This window comes from Columba livia, chromosome W (genome assembly GCF_036013475.1).
Source record: "Columba livia isolate bColLiv1 breed racing homer chromosome W, bColLiv1.pat.W.v2, whole genome shotgun sequence".
Classification (NCBI taxonomy): Eukaryota; Metazoa; Chordata; class Aves; order Columbiformes; family Columbidae; genus Columba; species Columba livia.
This window is the reverse complement of record NC_088641.1, coordinates 9870818-9888491: the sequence shown is the minus strand read 5'-3', so window position 1 is coordinate 9888491 and position 17674 is coordinate 9870818. Positions and strand designations below refer to the sequence as shown.

The 17674-nt window shown below is 42.6% G+C and overlaps 1 protein-coding gene, 1 long non-coding RNA gene and 2 pseudogenes across 21 annotated transcripts in view; 3 read left to right on the top strand and 1 right to left on the bottom strand.

Moving 5' to 3' along the window:
* The window catches only part of LOC135577104 (heterogeneous nuclear ribonucleoprotein K-like), a 21671-nt gene extending 17433 nt beyond the window's left edge, over positions 1 to 4238 (bottom strand). For 4 of the 20 annotated variants that reach the window (XM_065044807.1, XM_065044813.1, XM_065044818.1 and 1 more), the window contains exons 1-3: positions 3834 to 3949; positions 1265 to 1316; positions 303 to 400 (exon numbers count right to left, since the gene is read on the bottom strand). In XM_065044807.1, coding sequence (XP_064900879.1) covers positions 303 to 400; positions 1265 to 1313 — 147 coding nt within the window. In that variant the 5' untranslated portion in view covers positions 1314 to 1316; positions 3834 to 3949. Of the gene's footprint in view, positions 1 to 302; positions 414 to 1264; positions 1317 to 2612; positions 2807 to 3580; positions 3766 to 3801; positions 3950 to 4091 lie in introns of those variants that run through there. The other 16 variants (XR_010468697.1, XR_010468698.1, XM_065044817.1 and 13 more) reach the window with 12 other exon arrangements.
* Positions 4009 to 17674, top strand: LOC135577106 (uncharacterized). The gene is made up of 4 exons (XR_010468699.1): positions 4009 to 4147; positions 15630 to 15997; positions 16556 to 16735; positions 17282 to 17674. It is a non-coding gene; the product is annotated as an uncharacterized LOC135577106 (long non-coding RNA).
* On the top strand, positions 5685 to 6729 carry LOC135577105 (recQ-mediated genome instability protein 1-like; annotated as a pseudogene).
* On the top strand, positions 6729 to 7736 carry LOC135577202 (recQ-mediated genome instability protein 1-like; annotated as a pseudogene).

Here is a 17674-nt window from a genome sequence, read left to right as displayed (position 1 = left end):
TGTTCCACTCAAATATAAGAAAAGTGGTTTATAATTTCTATTGCTTTATTTTTTCAATTAGTACTTTTATTTAAAATCAGAAGTCCCATAATCATTAAAGACCCATCCTTAAAAAAATTTACTGAACACCATTACAATACACTTCTACTATCACTCACATACACTTATAAATGATCCTAATAAGTTCTTTTATTTCAAATAAAGCACATGTTCTTTCTAAACATAAACCACAACATATACTTTGTCACTATTATCTTAAGCACTGGTATAAGCAGGAACATAGCGATACCGAAAAACCATACTTTGCTTTGAAGCAAAATGCGTAATTCAACCATCTCATCTGTATTCCGAGATCTTTTGAAGGCCTGTTCTTCTTCCATATCTTCTGCAGGACGTTTGCCTGTAGACAGGTCCATAGGAGGGAAAACACAAACATATATTTAACTTTCAAAGTAACGATAAAATTGTATATCAAGCTTATGCACTGTATTTGTAATGAAGCATTCCCTATAAGCCAAATGCTAGCTTCTGACATCTACCCTGAGTATCTATAGCACAGAAATAGGTTTTTAATTCATCATCCTACATATCAATTACTGAAGACTCATTTCAAATCCATGAACTATAGTTGAAAACTTTGTGAAAAGATTACAACATGTTGTTTAAAGCAGTGCTATGTTACCTACTTAGTATTTCTTTTACAATTGGGAAACCTTAAAGTCCAAAAGATCAAAAGTATCTTGTCCAATACTGAAATACTGGTGAAACAATAGGAAAGCAGTATTTCAAATAGCTTTGAAAAACTGTCATGAATCAACTCAATGCTAATTCCCTAACTCTTCTTCAGTAATTATGTCCAAAAAGTTTTACTCATCTAATATTTAGAGATATTTCACATATATATGCATTCCTTTAAAGTAACAACTGCAATAAATACAGTAACAGATATGCCTGACAGTATTTTTACATGATCACACCGCCCAGACGAGTACTGAGACTTTAGCTATCAAATATTTTCAAATCCTTAGTTATAAATTTTAGTTACTTATGCCATGTCTAAAATACTCCTAAAGAAAAATTACATATTTGTGATACAAAACCCATATAAAACAATACAGGACACTTAAAAAAAATAAGATTAAATGCAAAAATACTGGCAATACAAACACTTGATACAGTTAAAACATTCCAAAATAGTTAGAAACACTGTGACTTAAAAAGCTTATTTCCCCCTTAAATAAAACAGTCTTTTAATAAAAATTACCATTTGTCTCTGTGTTGGTAAAGGTCTCCTCCTGTTGTTCAGTCTCCATTACCTGTTGCAGAATTAAAAAAGCTAGTACATCTATTTTGTGGGGAAAAAAAAAAAACACAACACACAAAAAAACCCTACAAAGAAATGCCTAAGTATACATCATACTAAAGGGGAAAACAAAGATGCCTGCTTTTATAACTTACCAGTTTTATATATATTTACAGAGCAAAACTCAAGTGTTCTAGGAGGGATCAAAACAGAACAGCCTACTGCTTCAGAAGCCTATGAAAACTGTAAGTGAACAGTCTGATCTATGCTGATCTGATTCTTGCTACAACTAAAAACGTGGGTTTGACCCAAGTTTTTACTGTAAAGCTTTTCTTTATAAGAAAACATAACAAAGCCAAATTAGGAGAAGAAAAAAATAATCGAGGCTGTAAACTTACAGATAAACAATTACAGTCTGATTCTAGATAGACTTGCTCATTTTTCAAGCATTTGCTAGTTTTAAGCAATCACATTTACCGATGATTTTCAGATAAAGTGAACAATTATCCAGTTCCTATTTTTAGTTTGTTATTTAATACATATCTTGAATTTAGACTAAAAAGTTGTTATTATAATCATCAGCATTAATTTTATAAATTCTCTATCAACTTACTAGCAGGCATTTTATCTTGCTTTCCATTCAATACAACAGATGAACAAAAGAAATTACACACAAGCCACACCAGAAAAAATCTGTTAAATATACTACACTGTAGTTATGTATAACCTTTGCATACATGCACGAATAATCTCAAAAGCAGCTGAATTTGACTTTGTGAATCAGGTACCTCTTTCAAGATCTATTTTTTGTTAAATCCATGTGAAAATACTTGTCAAACACATTAGAAGTCCAGGGAGAACAACTTTGCACCTCATTCTCTTAAAAAATTCATTTTTAATTTGTAAATTACTCTGTGCAGGCTAACAACAAGTACTGCCGGTAGGCAAGCACTTTTTACAGTCGCTGCTGAGACTGCCTTCCCAGCACATGCTAATATTCCCAGGCCCCTAATTTGAGTTAATAAAAAAAAAAAGCACGGTTTAAGAATTAGCCAAATTTTAAACAGACATTGCCAGAACGCAGGGAAAGGGGGGTGGGGAAAGGCGGGAAGAGAAATTTCACCAGATTCAAATGGCTAGCCCTTCCAGACCCAATTCTATTTAGAGCTGTGGAGAAACAAAGTGTAATATAGCGTTCGTGACAAGATGTTCTCAGTTACTGTGCTCTGTTGTGTAAAGCGAATTTGTGGGATAAAATTGACTAATGCAGTGTTTTTTAAAAAATCGAAAGGATAAAGCGGCCACGAACACTAGCAGAGGGCTGGGAGATGCCGGCGCGTCTCTACTCCGCTTCCTCCAGGACGAACGGCCTTTCCCGCCCGGACACCACAGCCCACGCGCAAGCCGTACCACGGTCTGCTCGGGCTGACGTTCACATTTATCTCTCTCACAGCTTCCACAGCCAGCCAGTCCATCCGCCACCGCAAAGCGGTCGGAAGCCCAGCTCACTCCGTAAGCGGGGGGGGGTGGGGTGGGGTGGTGGGGTGGAGAGAAAGAGAGAGCGAGAGCTGTTACATAACCCCCGACCAAGACCCACCTCCACGGTGGCGGAGACAAGCAGAAATGGCAGCCGCTGTAATAGCACCTACCCACTGCTAGGCGGAGCCGGGAGCTAAAAAACTACACCACGCGGTCACAAGATTTCCCCCACTCTTCCCGGGGAGACACAAAGGAGGCACTCGGCAGCCCCTACCCGAGCTTAAGCAGGGCCAACAAAGCGCAACGATCCCGCCACAAGAACTCCGCCATCGCCGTGATCGTTCTTAAAAGTGGGCCCTGCTGCAGACCGCTCCCCAATCGGTTTGGTACGGCCGCTTTGGTACGGCCGCTTCCGCATAGGCCGCAGCCGAGAGTGCCCTCCCTCCTCTTCCTCTCTGCCCGCCATAATTCCCCAAAACTCGCCCTATCTATACACACTTATCCAGGATAGGCGCAAGAAAGCGGCGGCGGCCGCTCCCCCAGCCTTAGTGCGCACCCGCTAGTGCAGCCAGTCTCCCCCAGATCGCCACTCCGGGAGTCGCACCGGTTGGGCCGCCGTGCCCGCACTAAGGTCGCCGAGGCACGACGACTGCCGGCAGAGACACAGATCATCCTTTTCGCCCTTCCCTTAGAACATATAGAGCCCATTGGGCCCACAGGTTGCGCCAAGCCACCCCACATTAGCTAAGGAGGAGTCTCTCCCGGCCCCCTCCTCCACGCAGCAGTACCCGGACCTACTCAATTCCGCCGCCCCGACAGCGAGAAAGAGCGCTGTCCCTGCGGGAGCCCATTAAAATCGTAGGGCCCGGCAGCGACTCAGGCCTCCCGCGTTACTGTGTCACACAGCAACATCGAGAGGGGCGCGATTAACAGCTTCACTTTCATAAGGCCGGCTTAGCCTACGCCTATCCCCCCCCTCCCCCAACACGAGCGCAACACCTCCTCCTCCTCCTCCTCACCTTTATCAGCTACGCGCGCAAGCCGCGCTTACCTACACCCACGACGTACGAGAAAGTAAAGCAGATCCCACCACTAACACACACGTCCACCAGCACCGCCAGGCGACTCCTCTCCTCCCCCACGTGGGGACCCACAGAAGCCCTGTTGGGTAAGGCAGCTGCCCGTCAGGGTAGGGATGGCCTCTTGTTCGCCCCGCCCTCCGTGTAAAATACAGCGAGACAAGCCGGTGTCACAAGAAGAACGCGATTCACCCTGCATCGTTGTAGTGTGCCTAGATTGTTTGTTTTACCTGCCTGACAGGAGTTACGAGAAGACTGGCAACAACAGTGGAGACAATAGAAGGCGGTAAAGGAGGGCGGCCTCAGGTTTTTTTTGGGGAAAAAATGGCGTCTACGAAAACTCCGCCGTGTGCTTGTCCTCTAGCACCGGAGGGGGCGGGGAAAAGTTCTTGCGATGCTTAAAGGCGCGCGTGGCTCCATCCTTTTTATTGGCTGTTGGGTTGCGCGGGGTTTTGGGGGGCTGTGCACAGAGAGCAGATGTATTCTCTTTTTCCTTCCCACCTGCAATTTGGGAGGTGGGCTGCCCTGCTGGTTCTGCCCGCTCGTTAGGCACCACCCCTACCCCGGTTAAGTGCGGGGTAGCTTGGCTAAGGGTGGGGTGCGGGGGAAGTGGTTTAGAGTCAGCTTGTTTGAGGAGTAGGGAGGTATGTGTCCCATCTCCTATTTGACTGTGTGGTCAGGCGGGCTATCTCACCTCAGCGTCCATGGCTGTTCACTGCAGCTCGTTGGTGCCAGCAGGGATGCGGGGTGGTAGTTGGCTCACTGCCCCGGGGGCCTGGGCACCGGGTAGCAGCGCCAAGCGCGTGACAGGCTGCCTAAGGACTGCACGGCTGAGATGAGAAAGTTATCGGAAATGGTGTGACATACTGATCCTTACCTTACAAGAGGCCCATGGGATTAGACACGTTGATGAGTGAACAAATGGGCTATTTCCCTTAAGCAACTGTACAGTTAAGTGGAGGAGTTTTGGAGAGAACTTTAAGGCAGGGTATTTTTTTTTTTCTTAGCTGCAGGTTATAATGTCAGAAGACAAGCCTTGTGTTTCTTAAGGATTCTTACAGTAATTTTTCTTTGGTATAATTCTGTAGGGAGGTTGAGCTCCTTGGTCACTCCACCCTTAAGGGGATAAACAGGATCCAATACAGTTAAACAACTTAAACATGCATAGCTACTTCTAAAACTAACAAGAAGTTAGAGCTTATTAGCTACCGATATTCTTGAGTCAATGACCACCAAAACTTGGTACTATTGCAGCCAAACCCCGGTGAACTGGGTCTCTAGATAACAATGATGTTTCAGGCTAGTCTTCTGTTGTCAGTTCCAAAGCTTTCATTGTGTTAAAGTGTAAAAATTGCTCCTGTGGTACAAATACTTGCAGATCCCAACGTATTATAAACGGGGCTTCTCACTTGTGTTCTTAACAATGCTAATGAGATGGGAGAATAACTTCTTGGGTCAATTTTTAAAATAGACCGGGTGTGAACAGCAGCACTGACAGGAATAAAACAAACAAAAAACAGTTGGAAGAGAACCTTTCTTCTTCTAATTATTATATGTTCTCTTTCCATCCGCAGCAAAAGGATTTCAGGTATATATTTCCAATTAAATCAACATGAAAAGATAAAGCCACCAAGAAGGGTTGCTTGTAGAAGTCTCAGTACTTTCCTGATACTGTGATGAATAAACTGTATAAACTGTTTATGCTGTTTGAAGGTTACTTGTTTAATTATTGGAACTGCATATTTACTTTTAGCATCAGTGGAAGTGTTTTTAAATGTAATCGCTTCTACATTGTCACACTTAGAATAGCTGAACTTTGAATTGAGAGCAAATTTCTATACAGTGCAAGTGAAAGGAATCATAACTTTAGCTATTGTCAGAAGAATAAAAATATCTTTCTGGGTTTTGTTCTAGAGAACTCACTGTTTTTTTTTCTTTTAACTTAAAAGAAAATGTCTGCATCTAACATTGCAGCAAGAATGGAAACTTGGCTTTCATCTATGTAGCATGTTGAAATTCCTTTGATACGGCTGGAAGCCTGTATTAATTTTATTTGTGAAAAAAATAGCAGTAGTAACTTAAGCCAAGCTAAGATTAACAGACAGATATTTGAGCAATGGATTCTTACCAGATCTAAGAGATTTGGAATATCCCTTTTTGCCTGATTGCATTTTAGATGCTCCCAAAAGAGAGTTGTCTGGCTTCTGCTCCATACAGATTGATTCACTGGTTTATGTTAGTCAAACTAGCATGTTCACAGTTGCAGAAGCTCAGAGGAAAAAATACTGTAAATGAAGAAGCAGCAGCCAACACTTGAGCATCACAAGAATCCTGGGAAGCAAAGTGTACTCAAATGCTGATACTGCAACTAATTGATGGGATAGATCAAATTCAGGGCATGGAATATCAACCAGTCCCTGTTCTCCATAGTAATCTTCCTCCTGGAACAAAAAGCACTGTACAAGGGAATCTTGCATGTTGTCTTGGAGTCCTTCTTAAACCAGAAAATGTTAAATTCTTGGTGAACTGGATGAGGTGGAGATTCTTATAGTGGAATATACTCAGGAAGAAGTCCTTGCTAGATTAATTGGGGAAGATGAGAACCTTAACCCTGTTGGACAAACTGATCATGAACAAATTGTTCCAAGGTCTGTAGATGAATTAGGGCAAATTCTAGGCCCTTCAAATGAAGATCTTTTAGCTAGTCTTGATGAAAATAATTAATTTGTTTTAAATAATGTAACACCTTTAGAAAGCAGATACTGCAGTAGAAGTGACAATTTCAGTACAGCCTCAGGTTTGCTAACTGCACATGATGAAAATGTTTTGTAATAAGAATTTGGAAATTCTTTGCCTCATTCAGGTGAACAAATTTCACCTCCTGTGTAACAATGAAGGATTTTTTTAATTGCTTTCCTTTGGAAGATTGCTTTCTTCTGGAAGAAGAGATCCAAAGAGAGATAGAAGAAGTGCTGTCAGTCGTCATGAAGAGAAACATAGATTTAATTACTGAGAGGCTTCTACATACATCCAGAAGTTCATGTGATTCATCTTTGAATGGCACTTATGAAAAATATATGAGAGAAGCCTGTAAAAGCTACCAGCAAGCAAAAGACTTCTGAAAGAACAATATCTGCTGGAGATTAAAAGAGTACAAGTAACTTTTCATAGCATAATACTGTACATCAGAATTAGAGTTCTGCAGATTTCTCTTTGGAAAATACTACCAAAGAAAGGTGGAATGATATAGACCTAGTTGAGAGTGGACATTAAATTCCAACACACTTCTGACAGCAAGCTGCTAACAATGAACCAGTATGTTTTTTGAAAATTGATTCAAAAGCAGATCAGCCAGAGAACAATATGCAATCCTTTCCTTGTAGAGCAGTAGAGGCATGTGATCTTGATTTAGTTTTTCCACCTTTCACCGATATTTCTGTTCTCCTTGCAAAAAAGCCAATTCTGAAAGTTAGATGTCTGATGGTTCAGCTTATCTCAAAGTAGATTTTGCTGATGATATTCTAACAAGTTTGATTGGGTTTTCAGTGCCTGAAATAAATATGTGGAAAAATATCCCATTTCACATCCAAAGCTTAAGGATGGTTTAGAGTCTGTTTGACTACAGAATTTAATCTTTTTTTTTTTTTCAGTCTGAAGGCACTGTATTAATTCTGCAGGATGTGGATGCAAAGCATCTAGAACAATTGAAGAATTGTTTGAATAAATAATGTGTACAAACTTGTAGATTATATATTAGGAAATGTTTAAGTCAAGATTTCCTCTGAAGGACTGTTGAAAATTAATTTTTTTAATTAAGTGGTATGTTTTCTCTCTCAGGATCAATAGTGGAAAAGTGAGAGATGTCTTAGCAGGCAGGGCTTTACCTGTTTGTTTCTTATGGTAATAATATCGAATTAAACTTTTGATTTTTTTTTTTTTTGGCTTGATTTAAAATATTCATGTATCACTTTCATAGAATCATAGCAGGTTGGAAGGGACCACAAGGATCATCTGGTCCATGAAAAAAAAGGTCGTAGGTAGGCGCTGGGTAGAGACTCGAACTCTTGTGGGTTACTCTGAGCAGTATTTATTGTAGAAGATTCACAGGAACAGCAGCATTGGGTCACCTCCTCAGAGAGTGACAATCATACAGCAGTATAACTAGTCATTATATAGGGTTCTAACAGGTATTATGCAACTAAGCAAAATTTATCACTGTCTATCACTGTCGATATCTATCACTGTCGATATCCTCAGGTTCCTTCCGTTCCAGTGGTCTGCGGGTTCTACTTCTTCTTTCTTGGCAAGTACCGAACGACAGGTCATCGGGTCGCAGGGCTAGCTTCTTTTGAAGTTCCACCTGTCTCATTTGTTATCCATAGTTCACCAGTCTAGCATAGAAATCAGCAACCCTAAGAATAGCATTTATCAATGTCTTAACTAAGGGTACAAAGCAAGCATAAGGTAACCACGCTCGTGGTTCTGGGTAAGGACTATACAGGGGACAAGCTGAGACTTTCTTGAATTTCTGGTGTCACTCCTTGATACCAATGCATATAATTTCTGATCCGAGCAAAACTGTTTTGCAGATAGAGCAAGTACTGCGTTACTGCCTCGTCCCCTTCCAGGAGGGCAGTTTTGGCAGACATAAAGGTAAACGGTACTGCCAAAACTCGCCTGAACAAAACTTCAGCAGGGCTGAGTTTAGTAGTAGCATGAGGAGTTGTACGAAGATCCCATAAAACAAGCGGTAATGCTTCAGGCCATTTGAGACCTGTGTCTGCAGTGACTTTTGCCAAACGATCTTTAATAGTGCGATTCATCCGCTCTACCTGACCAGAAGATTGTGGATGGTAGGGCGTGTGAAAGGCAGCCTGTATATCAAGAGCAACATAAACTTGCATTAGAACAGCAGCAGTAAAGTGCGGTCCCCTATCAGAATCAATAATTTCAGGGATACCGTACCTTGGAATGATATCACGAAGCAGGGTCTTAACCACAATTTTCGAATCGTTCTTGCGAGTAGGAAAGGCTTCCACCCAGTGCGAAAGTTGATCAACAATAACAAGAATATACTTATATCCCATAGAAGGGGGGAGTTCTGCGAAATCAATTTGCAGTTTCTGGAAAGGAAAGTAAACAGGCGGCCGCTTGCCAGGGACTGTTGTGACCTTTGTGACCCCATATTTCTTGCAAAGAGTACAAGAGTCAGTCAGGCGTTTTGCAGCACTGTAAACTCCAGGCGCTGCCCACAACTGTTGAATTTTAGAAGCTACAGCTTCAGGCCCCCCATGAGTACGATCGTGAATCCAGCGAGTTAGAGGAAGGACATACCTCATAGGCAATAAGGGTTTAACACCTAGTTTCCAGATGCCGTCCTGTTGCGTTGCTTCCCAGCGTTTCCATTTGTTGAGCTCTTCTTCATCCAGTTCATCATAAAGGGCAGGACCAACGGGAAAAGGAAGAAGGGTAGCAACCACAGTCGTAGCAGGAGATGCATCGTGGACTGCTGCCGCTCTCGCCGCGGAGTCGGCCAAGGCGTTGCCATGAACGAAAGAATCAAGGCGTTTAGTATGAGCAGGAATGTAAATAACAGCAATTTCTCGTGGTTCCTGGATAGCGAGCAGCAAATCATGAATTAATTGTCCATGAGCAATAGTACGACCGGCGGAGGTCAAAAAACCGCGTTCTTTCCAAAGTGCGCCAACAGAATGACAAATGCCAAAAGCGTACTTAGAGTCTGTATAGATATTAACTCGGAGACCTTTAGCAAATGTTGCAGCACGAGTCAAGGCAATTAGTTCTGCGGCTTGTGCTCCAAGTGCTGGAGAGAGAGGTTCAGCAAAAAGTACGCGATTTTCAGTGGCAACAGCAAAACCAGTAAAACGCTTACCATGCAGATAGTAACTTGATCCGTCTGTGAACAGGTTAAGGTCAGGGTGGGCGAGAGGAACATCTTGCAAATCTTCTCTGGTTTTAGAATAAGTGGTGACGAATTGCACACAGTCGTGTGGGTCATTGGAAAGGTGCACCTCAGGTAGAAGGGTAGATGGATTTAAGGGTTTTGACCGTTTTAAAGAGATATTATCAGTCAGTAACAGGATGGCTTCGTATCGATGTGTGCGCTGCGGTGAGAGAGACTTGGTAGCATATCGGGTTAGTAAAAGTTCAACTTCATGAGGCACGGCAACAATCAATTTGTGACCCAGAACAAGTGGGCGAACTTTTTCCACTAACTCCGCAGCTGCTGCTACTGATCTAAGGCAGTGTGGCGACCCTTTGATAACTGGGTCAAGAGCAACTGAATAATAACCCACAGGTCTTTCATAGGGTCCATGAGGTTGTACTAGGACCCCCTTTGCTATGCCACCCTTCTCAGTAGCATACAAAGTGAAAGGTTTAGAGTAATTTGGCAGGCCTAAAGCTGGGGCTGTGACTAAGGCTTGCTTCAAAGATGCAAAGGCATCGGACAATTCTGGCGTCCAGACAATTGGCTCTGGAGCTTTGTCCTTTGTAGTTTCAATAAGTGGTCTAGCTAGTTCGCTAAACCCTAAAATCCATGGTCGACAGAACCCAGCTTGGCCAAGGAAAGCTCTCATTTGTTTTTTAGTAACAGGTGGTGTAATTTGAAGAATAGCGTTGATTCTGTCGGGATCAATCTTTCGAACTCCTCCTGCTAAAACAAAGCCCAAATATTTTACCTCTGGTTCACAGAATTGTAACTTAGCTAATGAGGCACGATGACCCTTATGATATAGTCGAATGCAAAGGTGCTCTGTATCAATTGCACAGGCCTCCCGAGTTCGGCTAGCAACAAGTAAATTATCAACATATTGAATCAGTGCAGATTTGTTTGGCAATTCAATATCTTGGAGATCATATTTGAGAATTTGCGAAAACAAGGTAGGGGAAGCAGTAAAGCCTTGAGGGAGCCGAGTCCAAGTCAATTGGTGACCTTCCCAAGTGAAGGCAAACAAAGGTTGGCTTTCTTCTGCTACAGGTATGCTAAAGAAAGCTCCTGTCAGATCTAAAACAGTGTACCAGTGCGCCCAAGATGGAATTTCGGTTAAAATTAAACTTGGATCTGGTACAACTGGGTGCGGAGCTTCAACATAATAATTGATAGCCCATAAATCTTGTACAAAATGGTACTCAGGATCTCCATCCTCATCTAGTCGATTTTTACTTACTGGAAGAATTGGGGTATTAAATGGACTCATAATAGGTTTTAGAATCCCTTCATTGAGAAAGGTTTGAATTTGTTTTCGCAAACTCGGTAATGCAACAGCTGGTATTGGATATTGCTTAATAGCAGGAGGGGGACCACCTTTAGTTTTAATGACAACCGGCAGCGCAGACTTCAAAAGACCAATATCTTTAGTTGTATGACTCCAAAGTCCAGAAGGGACATTCCGCAATTCCCACGGAATGGCCACTTCTTTCTTCAGAGTATGATCTAGAGTGAAAACACTTCCAATAAAAATCAATTTAGCTTTACCTTTACCATAGGTCAATTGAGTACCAAACTCTTGTAAGAGATCTCGTCCCAGCAAAGAAGTTGGTGCCCCCGGTGCAACAATAAAGCGAGCCCATGTAACTTTATCGCCTAAAGTAATAGGGAGTGGTTTAGAGAGAGCATGGTTAAGCACAGAGCCTGTAACACCCTTGATAGCAATCATTTCCTGCGATGTCTGTGGCACATCAAAGTTGAGAAGCGAGAGTGTAGCCCCAGTATCTACTAAGAAAGAGACTGATTTTCCATTAACATCAGCTAAGACATGACCTGTAGAGGAAATTTCTAAAGTCATTATACAATGCTTACTGAGAGTAGCTACGACGATATGGAGGCGGCGGAGCAGAAGGGGCGTCAGTAATACCACCAAGTTGACTACCAGCAGTGGCAGCAGGTGCAGGTAGAGTAGCTCCTGGTTGATATTGGGGTCGCAACGGGCATTCACGTTGCATGTGTCCTAAATTACCACACCAAAAACAGGTTAATTGCATTGCGTCATTCGTAGGGTTGGTAACAGCAGGGTTTGTAACAGGGAAAGAACCCCCCATGGGTGGAAAGGAACTTCCCATCCCGATTCCTCTGCCGAGGAGTCCCCGGCCCCGAGGGAAGCGAGCTCGGAATACCCCTCGGACTCCTTGGGGATACCCACGTCCCCGAGTTGCGGAAACCCCCTGAGCTATGGCTACAGCTAGTAAGTTCATATCTTCCTGTCTTTCTCTCCGATACCGTCTACATTCGACCTCACGTTCTTTCTCCTGCCGAAGGCCCTCAGCCTCCCTTTCTAATTGTAGCTTACGTTGTTGCTCTTCTGTACGGCCGTTATACACAAAATTAGCAACAGAGAGAACTTTTTGTAAATTCTCTGCTTGCCAGCCAGGCATATGTTTTTGAAAATGTTTTCGAATATCAGGGGCTGACTGACTGACAAAAATGCTAATAGCCAATGGTTCCTGAAAATTATCTTCGGTCATTCCTCCATACTGTATTAAAGCTTTTCTTAAGCGGTGCCAAAAGTCTCCCGGGTGTTCATCAGGAGCCTGTTGGCACTCTGTAACTTTTGACCAATTAGTCACTTTTTCATCACACTTTCGAATTGCTTCAATCAGATTATCAATTGCAACTAAATAGGTAGCTTTTTGGTCCTCCTCATGTAAGTTCCAATTTGGATCTTGTTCCAGCCAGGGATTACGTCCCTGTGTCTGTTCAGCCAATTCTTTATCTTTAGCCAGGATCTTTTGTTTCTCCTCATGTGTAAATAATTCGGACAAAAGTGTTTGCATATCATTCCAGCTGGGAGAGTAATCTCGGGCAATAGTTCGAATTATTTTAGAGCATCGCTCCGCGTCATCACGGAGTCGCGGCATTTTATCATTCCAGAGTAAAAGATCACCTGGTTTCCAGGGGTAATGTGTAGTTACCCCGAGAAGCGGTGGCTGGTTGCCAGCGTTACTACGACCAGCTCTAGGATTAGCCACATAGGATAAAGTCATAGGGAAAATACCTGCAGGTGAATCAGTTTTGGGCTTAGAATTGTCACTTATTTTATCATCCAGATAAGCAAGTAGTTGGTGTTTATTCATTCTCTTCTGGAGTTGCTTTCGTTTTCGTATATCAGCATAGTCAAACCACAAATACAAACAGTCCATTTGTTGGGGCTGGCGGTCCTCCAGGATTTTACGGAGAGACTGCAATTTAGTTTCTTCAAATGAGCCATAAATTGGCCACCGATCATCAAGGGAAGCCCCAGCCACTCTGCTTATAAAAGGCCAATCATCTTGGCAGAGGGCAATTAATCTTTTTATGTGCAACCCTGCGGTTCCTGACAATCTTCCCCAATTTGAAATCATTTCAGCCAAAGGAGTATTTTTAGGAACTGAGGGTCCAGCCCCCATCCTTGTAAATATATTTAGAGACTTGAACTCTAATAAGAATATAAAGAAAAGAAACAAATCGGGAGAACAGGAGAGACTCGAACTCACCTGTCCCTGGCCAGGTCCCGTTGTTTCAGTTTATGCTGCAGAGTCCCATCTGTGGGGTGCCAACTGAAAAAAAAGGTCGTAGGTAGGCGCTGGGTAGAGACTCGAACTCTTGTGGGTTACTCTGAGCAGTATTTATTGTAGAAGATTCACAGGAACAGCAGCGTTGGGTCACCTCCTCAGAGAGTGACAATCATACAGCAGTATAACTAGTCATTATATAGGGTTCTAACAGGTATTATGCAACTAAGCAAAATTTATCACTGTCTATCACTGTCGATATCTATCACTGTCGATATCCTCAGGTTCCTTCCGTTCCAGTGGTCTGCGGGTTCTACTTCTTCTTTCTTGGCAAGTACCGAACGACAGGTCATCGGGTCGCAGGGCTAGCTTCTTTTGAAGTTCCACCTGTCTCATTTGTTATCCATAGTTCACCAGTCTAGCATAGAAATCAGCAACCCTAAGAATAGCATTTATCAATGTCTTAACTAAGGGTACAAAGCAAGCATAAGGTAACCACGCTTGTGGTTCTGGGTAAGGACTATACAGGGGACAAGCTGAGACTTTCAGCCTTAGCAGCACAGGTTATAACACTGATATAGGCCTAAAATCCTAATTTCCTATTTTCCTACAACAGTCCAACCTTCCTAAAATCCAGAAAAACTACATCCCCCTCCTTTCCTTCATCTACTAGGTGGGTGACCTTATTGTAGAAGGAAATGAAATTAGTTAGACAGGACTTTCCATTTGTGAACCCGTATTGACTGTGCCTGATGATTGCATTGTCCTTTAAACGTCTTTCAGTAGCACCCAGTATGACCTTCTCCATAATTTTTCTGGGTACTGAGGTTAGACTAACAGGTCTGTAGTTTCCTGGATCTTCCTTCATGCCCTTCTTGTAAATCGGATTAACACTGGTGAGCTTCCAGCAGGGACCTCCCCAGATGCTCAGCACCTTTGGTGGGGGTCCTGCTGTAACATCCACTAGCTCCTTCAGTACTCTGGGGTGAATCTCATCAGGCCCCATGGACTTATGAATACATCTGGTACAGCTGGTCCCTTACAATTTCAGTGAGACAAATAAAAAGTCCCTGTTCCCGCAGTCATGGTCCTCCAACTCAGAAGAATGGACAGCCCAAGATCTATTAGTATTATTAAAGACTTATTGTTAAATGTATTCACTCTCAAATTGTAAAATAAGGCAGTGGCTAGACCAAAGATGTGGTAGGATTCCAAATAAACTAGGCTGGCCAAACCAGCTTGAGAATTAGCCTAATCCTTCCAGATACCAATTCGGCCACAGTGATACACGTGTTTATAACCCAGCAACTTCTTTCTTGTTGAATGAAGGTAGCATCCTAAGGAAGTAACAGCTAGTTGTCATAATATCATCTTAAAGTACCATTTAGGAATATGAAAGGATAAATTATTTCCTAAAGGGTGTGCTGTATTGGTACAGTCAAGGTCATATCAGAAGGAGACTTTTCACAGAAGTTGAGTATGGAGCACTATTAGATATAACATTAAATATAGCATTTAGGACAAAATATAAAACCCTATTTCTTAACGTCTTTTGTGTGGGAATTTTTATTGTACCCCTTGAGGTGAATTAAAACCACATTTATGCTTAAATATAAAGGACAAAATTAATGAACACTGCATTGGGTGGAGTCCTACTGCCATAAGCGGTTCTACGAGGAGTCTGCGAACATGTATCACAAGCTGATTCTTTATATACACTTGCACCAGCACCGATCCCATGAGCAGTTGCATGAGGCGTCTCAGCCCGGCCTTGGGTCCATCCCCAGGCCCAGCTCTGCTGCCCATAGGTGGCCCCTGAACACTTGCATTCCAGGATGGCTGCAAGACACTGCTATGGCTGTTTCTTATCTCATCACCAAGGGAAACTTCACTCCCTTACAGGGAGTCATTGTCTCTGGCGTTCCTGCTTCCAGCCAGTTCAACCCCTTCTGCAGTTCTTGCCCTCTATGTTAGATCATTCCTCTGTCACAAATTACCACTGCTGAGCAGTTACAATTTGAATTTCCCCTTCACTTGCTATAATAATCTCAAGCATTTCTGTTTAGAATAAAATCTTAGTAACTCGAAGCTATTCTTTGTAGGTAGAGTGATTTACAGTACAGTGTTTTTGAGTTTTCTGGTGTCAAGCAAATTTAAATGTATTTACCTGGGAGGGAAGGGCAAAAAGGACTTAAAAGTAAATACTACTTCTAATTTCTAATTGTCCTGGTTTTGCTAAAAACAAGTTTCTCTTTTAGTGAATTTGCCTGTCAGCTAAAGCCTTCATATTAACTGCATTTTCCTGGAGAACCAGACACATGTTTTGTTAAACCTAGCAATGGAATGCAAACTTATTGATAAGCATGGATGGACATCTCGCGAGAGGGGCGACGAGAAACAAGAGACCAAGAAACTGACCAACTGTGTATAACATTCCATTCACGTGAATACTTCATATAAAGTGGGAGATCACGAGGATCTCGTCGCTTTTCCCCTTTTTGCCTTTTTCACTTCTGCTTATGGCCGACATTAGAAGAGGACCTTGCTAGTCGTCCCTGCGAACTGAGGCCTAGTGAGAGACTGAATCCAGCTCCGATTGGCTGCAGAGTCTAATCCAGGACTTCAGGTGCCGGCTCTGCAGTTGCTGAGACTTTCAAGATTGGTTTTGTATATTTTGTATTATTTTCTCTATTCTTATTAGTAGCATTAGTAAAACATCTTTAATTTTTTCCAACTCTCTTCACTCTGTGCTTCTTTTCCTCCCAATCGCCTCTCCTTAGTGAAAAGGGGGAAGAGGGAGGGGGAAGCGTGGGAGGGCGAGAGGGGGTTAACAATACATCTGCCAGGGTTTTATTGTCACCCCGCAATCTTAACCCTCGACACTAATCCAATTCTATTCATTATTGTCCTAGAAGGAAAAGAGTGCTAAGAATAATGACAGCAAACTGAAGATTAAGGGCAGCCTGCCATTGTAACTCTTTTTAATCCAACATAAGAGGCAGAAGTTTTCTACAACTCTGCTTCTCATATAAATATATGTGTGTCCTTGAGGAATTTTTCCCTGTTCACATAGTGTTATCTAATGGGGCAAATTGCTATGTGTTCCTGTTAGAATCTGACCTGTTTCTGCATTTTAGACTTCTCTTATGGCTGAACAAACCCAGTTCTTTCATCCTCTCAACAGAGTGGCATATGCTCCAGCCTCATGATCACCTTGGCAGCCTGGACCTGCTCCACTATGTCAATGGCTTTCTTGTAGTAGAGAGCCCAAAATGGGACACACTACTCCACATGAAGTCTCACAAATGCTGAATACAGAAGGATCACTTTCCTGGACCTGCCTGATACTTTCTAATAGAGCCTGGTATGTGGTTGGTCACCTTCACTGCAAGAGCACACTCCTGACTCATGTTCAACTTATCCACCAGGGCACACAGGTTTTATTCTGTAAAGTTGCCTTCTAACTAGTCTGCCCCCAGCCCACATTGTTGCATGGGGTTATTTGTGCCCAGATGAAGAAATTTGCATTCGCCTTTGCTGAACTTAATGAGGTTTCTATCAGACTATTTCTCCAGCCTGCTGAGGTCCTTGCTCTCTAGTATATTTACTATTTTCTCTTCTCCCCCTCCCCCCCAGTTTGGTAGCTTCTCCCTTGCTTTACCCTTATCCACACAGTCAGTAATCTCTTCATAGAAAGTAATCAGATTGGTTAGGCATGACTTCTCTTTGGTAAACCCATACTGGCTGTTCTATCCAGTCACCACCTTCTCCTTCATGTGTCTGGATAGGGCTTCAAGGAGGATTTGGTCTAAACTTTGCAGGGACTGAAGTCAGGCTGCACAGTCTGTAGTTCCCTGGATCCTCTTCCTTGTCCTCCTTGAAGACTGGTGTGACATTTGCTTTTTTCCAGTCATCAGAAACACCTCCCCAACGGTTATGACCTTTCCAATATGAGAGAGTGTCCCTGCAATGACATCAAGCCAACTCAGCACCCTCAGCTGCATCTTGTGGAACTACAGTGGGTCCATGGATTCCCTGATAGAGAGCATGGGAACAGAAATTAGCCTTGAAGATATTAAGGCCTATCCGTGAGAAAGATGGGAGTAAAGGAGTATCTGGAGATGTTAAGGATGTACCTGTGAGAGAGAAGGGAGTAGAAGAGTAACACTACTGATAGCAAAAATAGCCAATGAGATGTTACTGCTGTAACTTGTAACCAATAGTGAAGAGACACAGGAATTGGTAAAACTGTATAAAAATGCACTTGTGGCAATAAATGGCATCTACTTTCATCCTGGAAGAA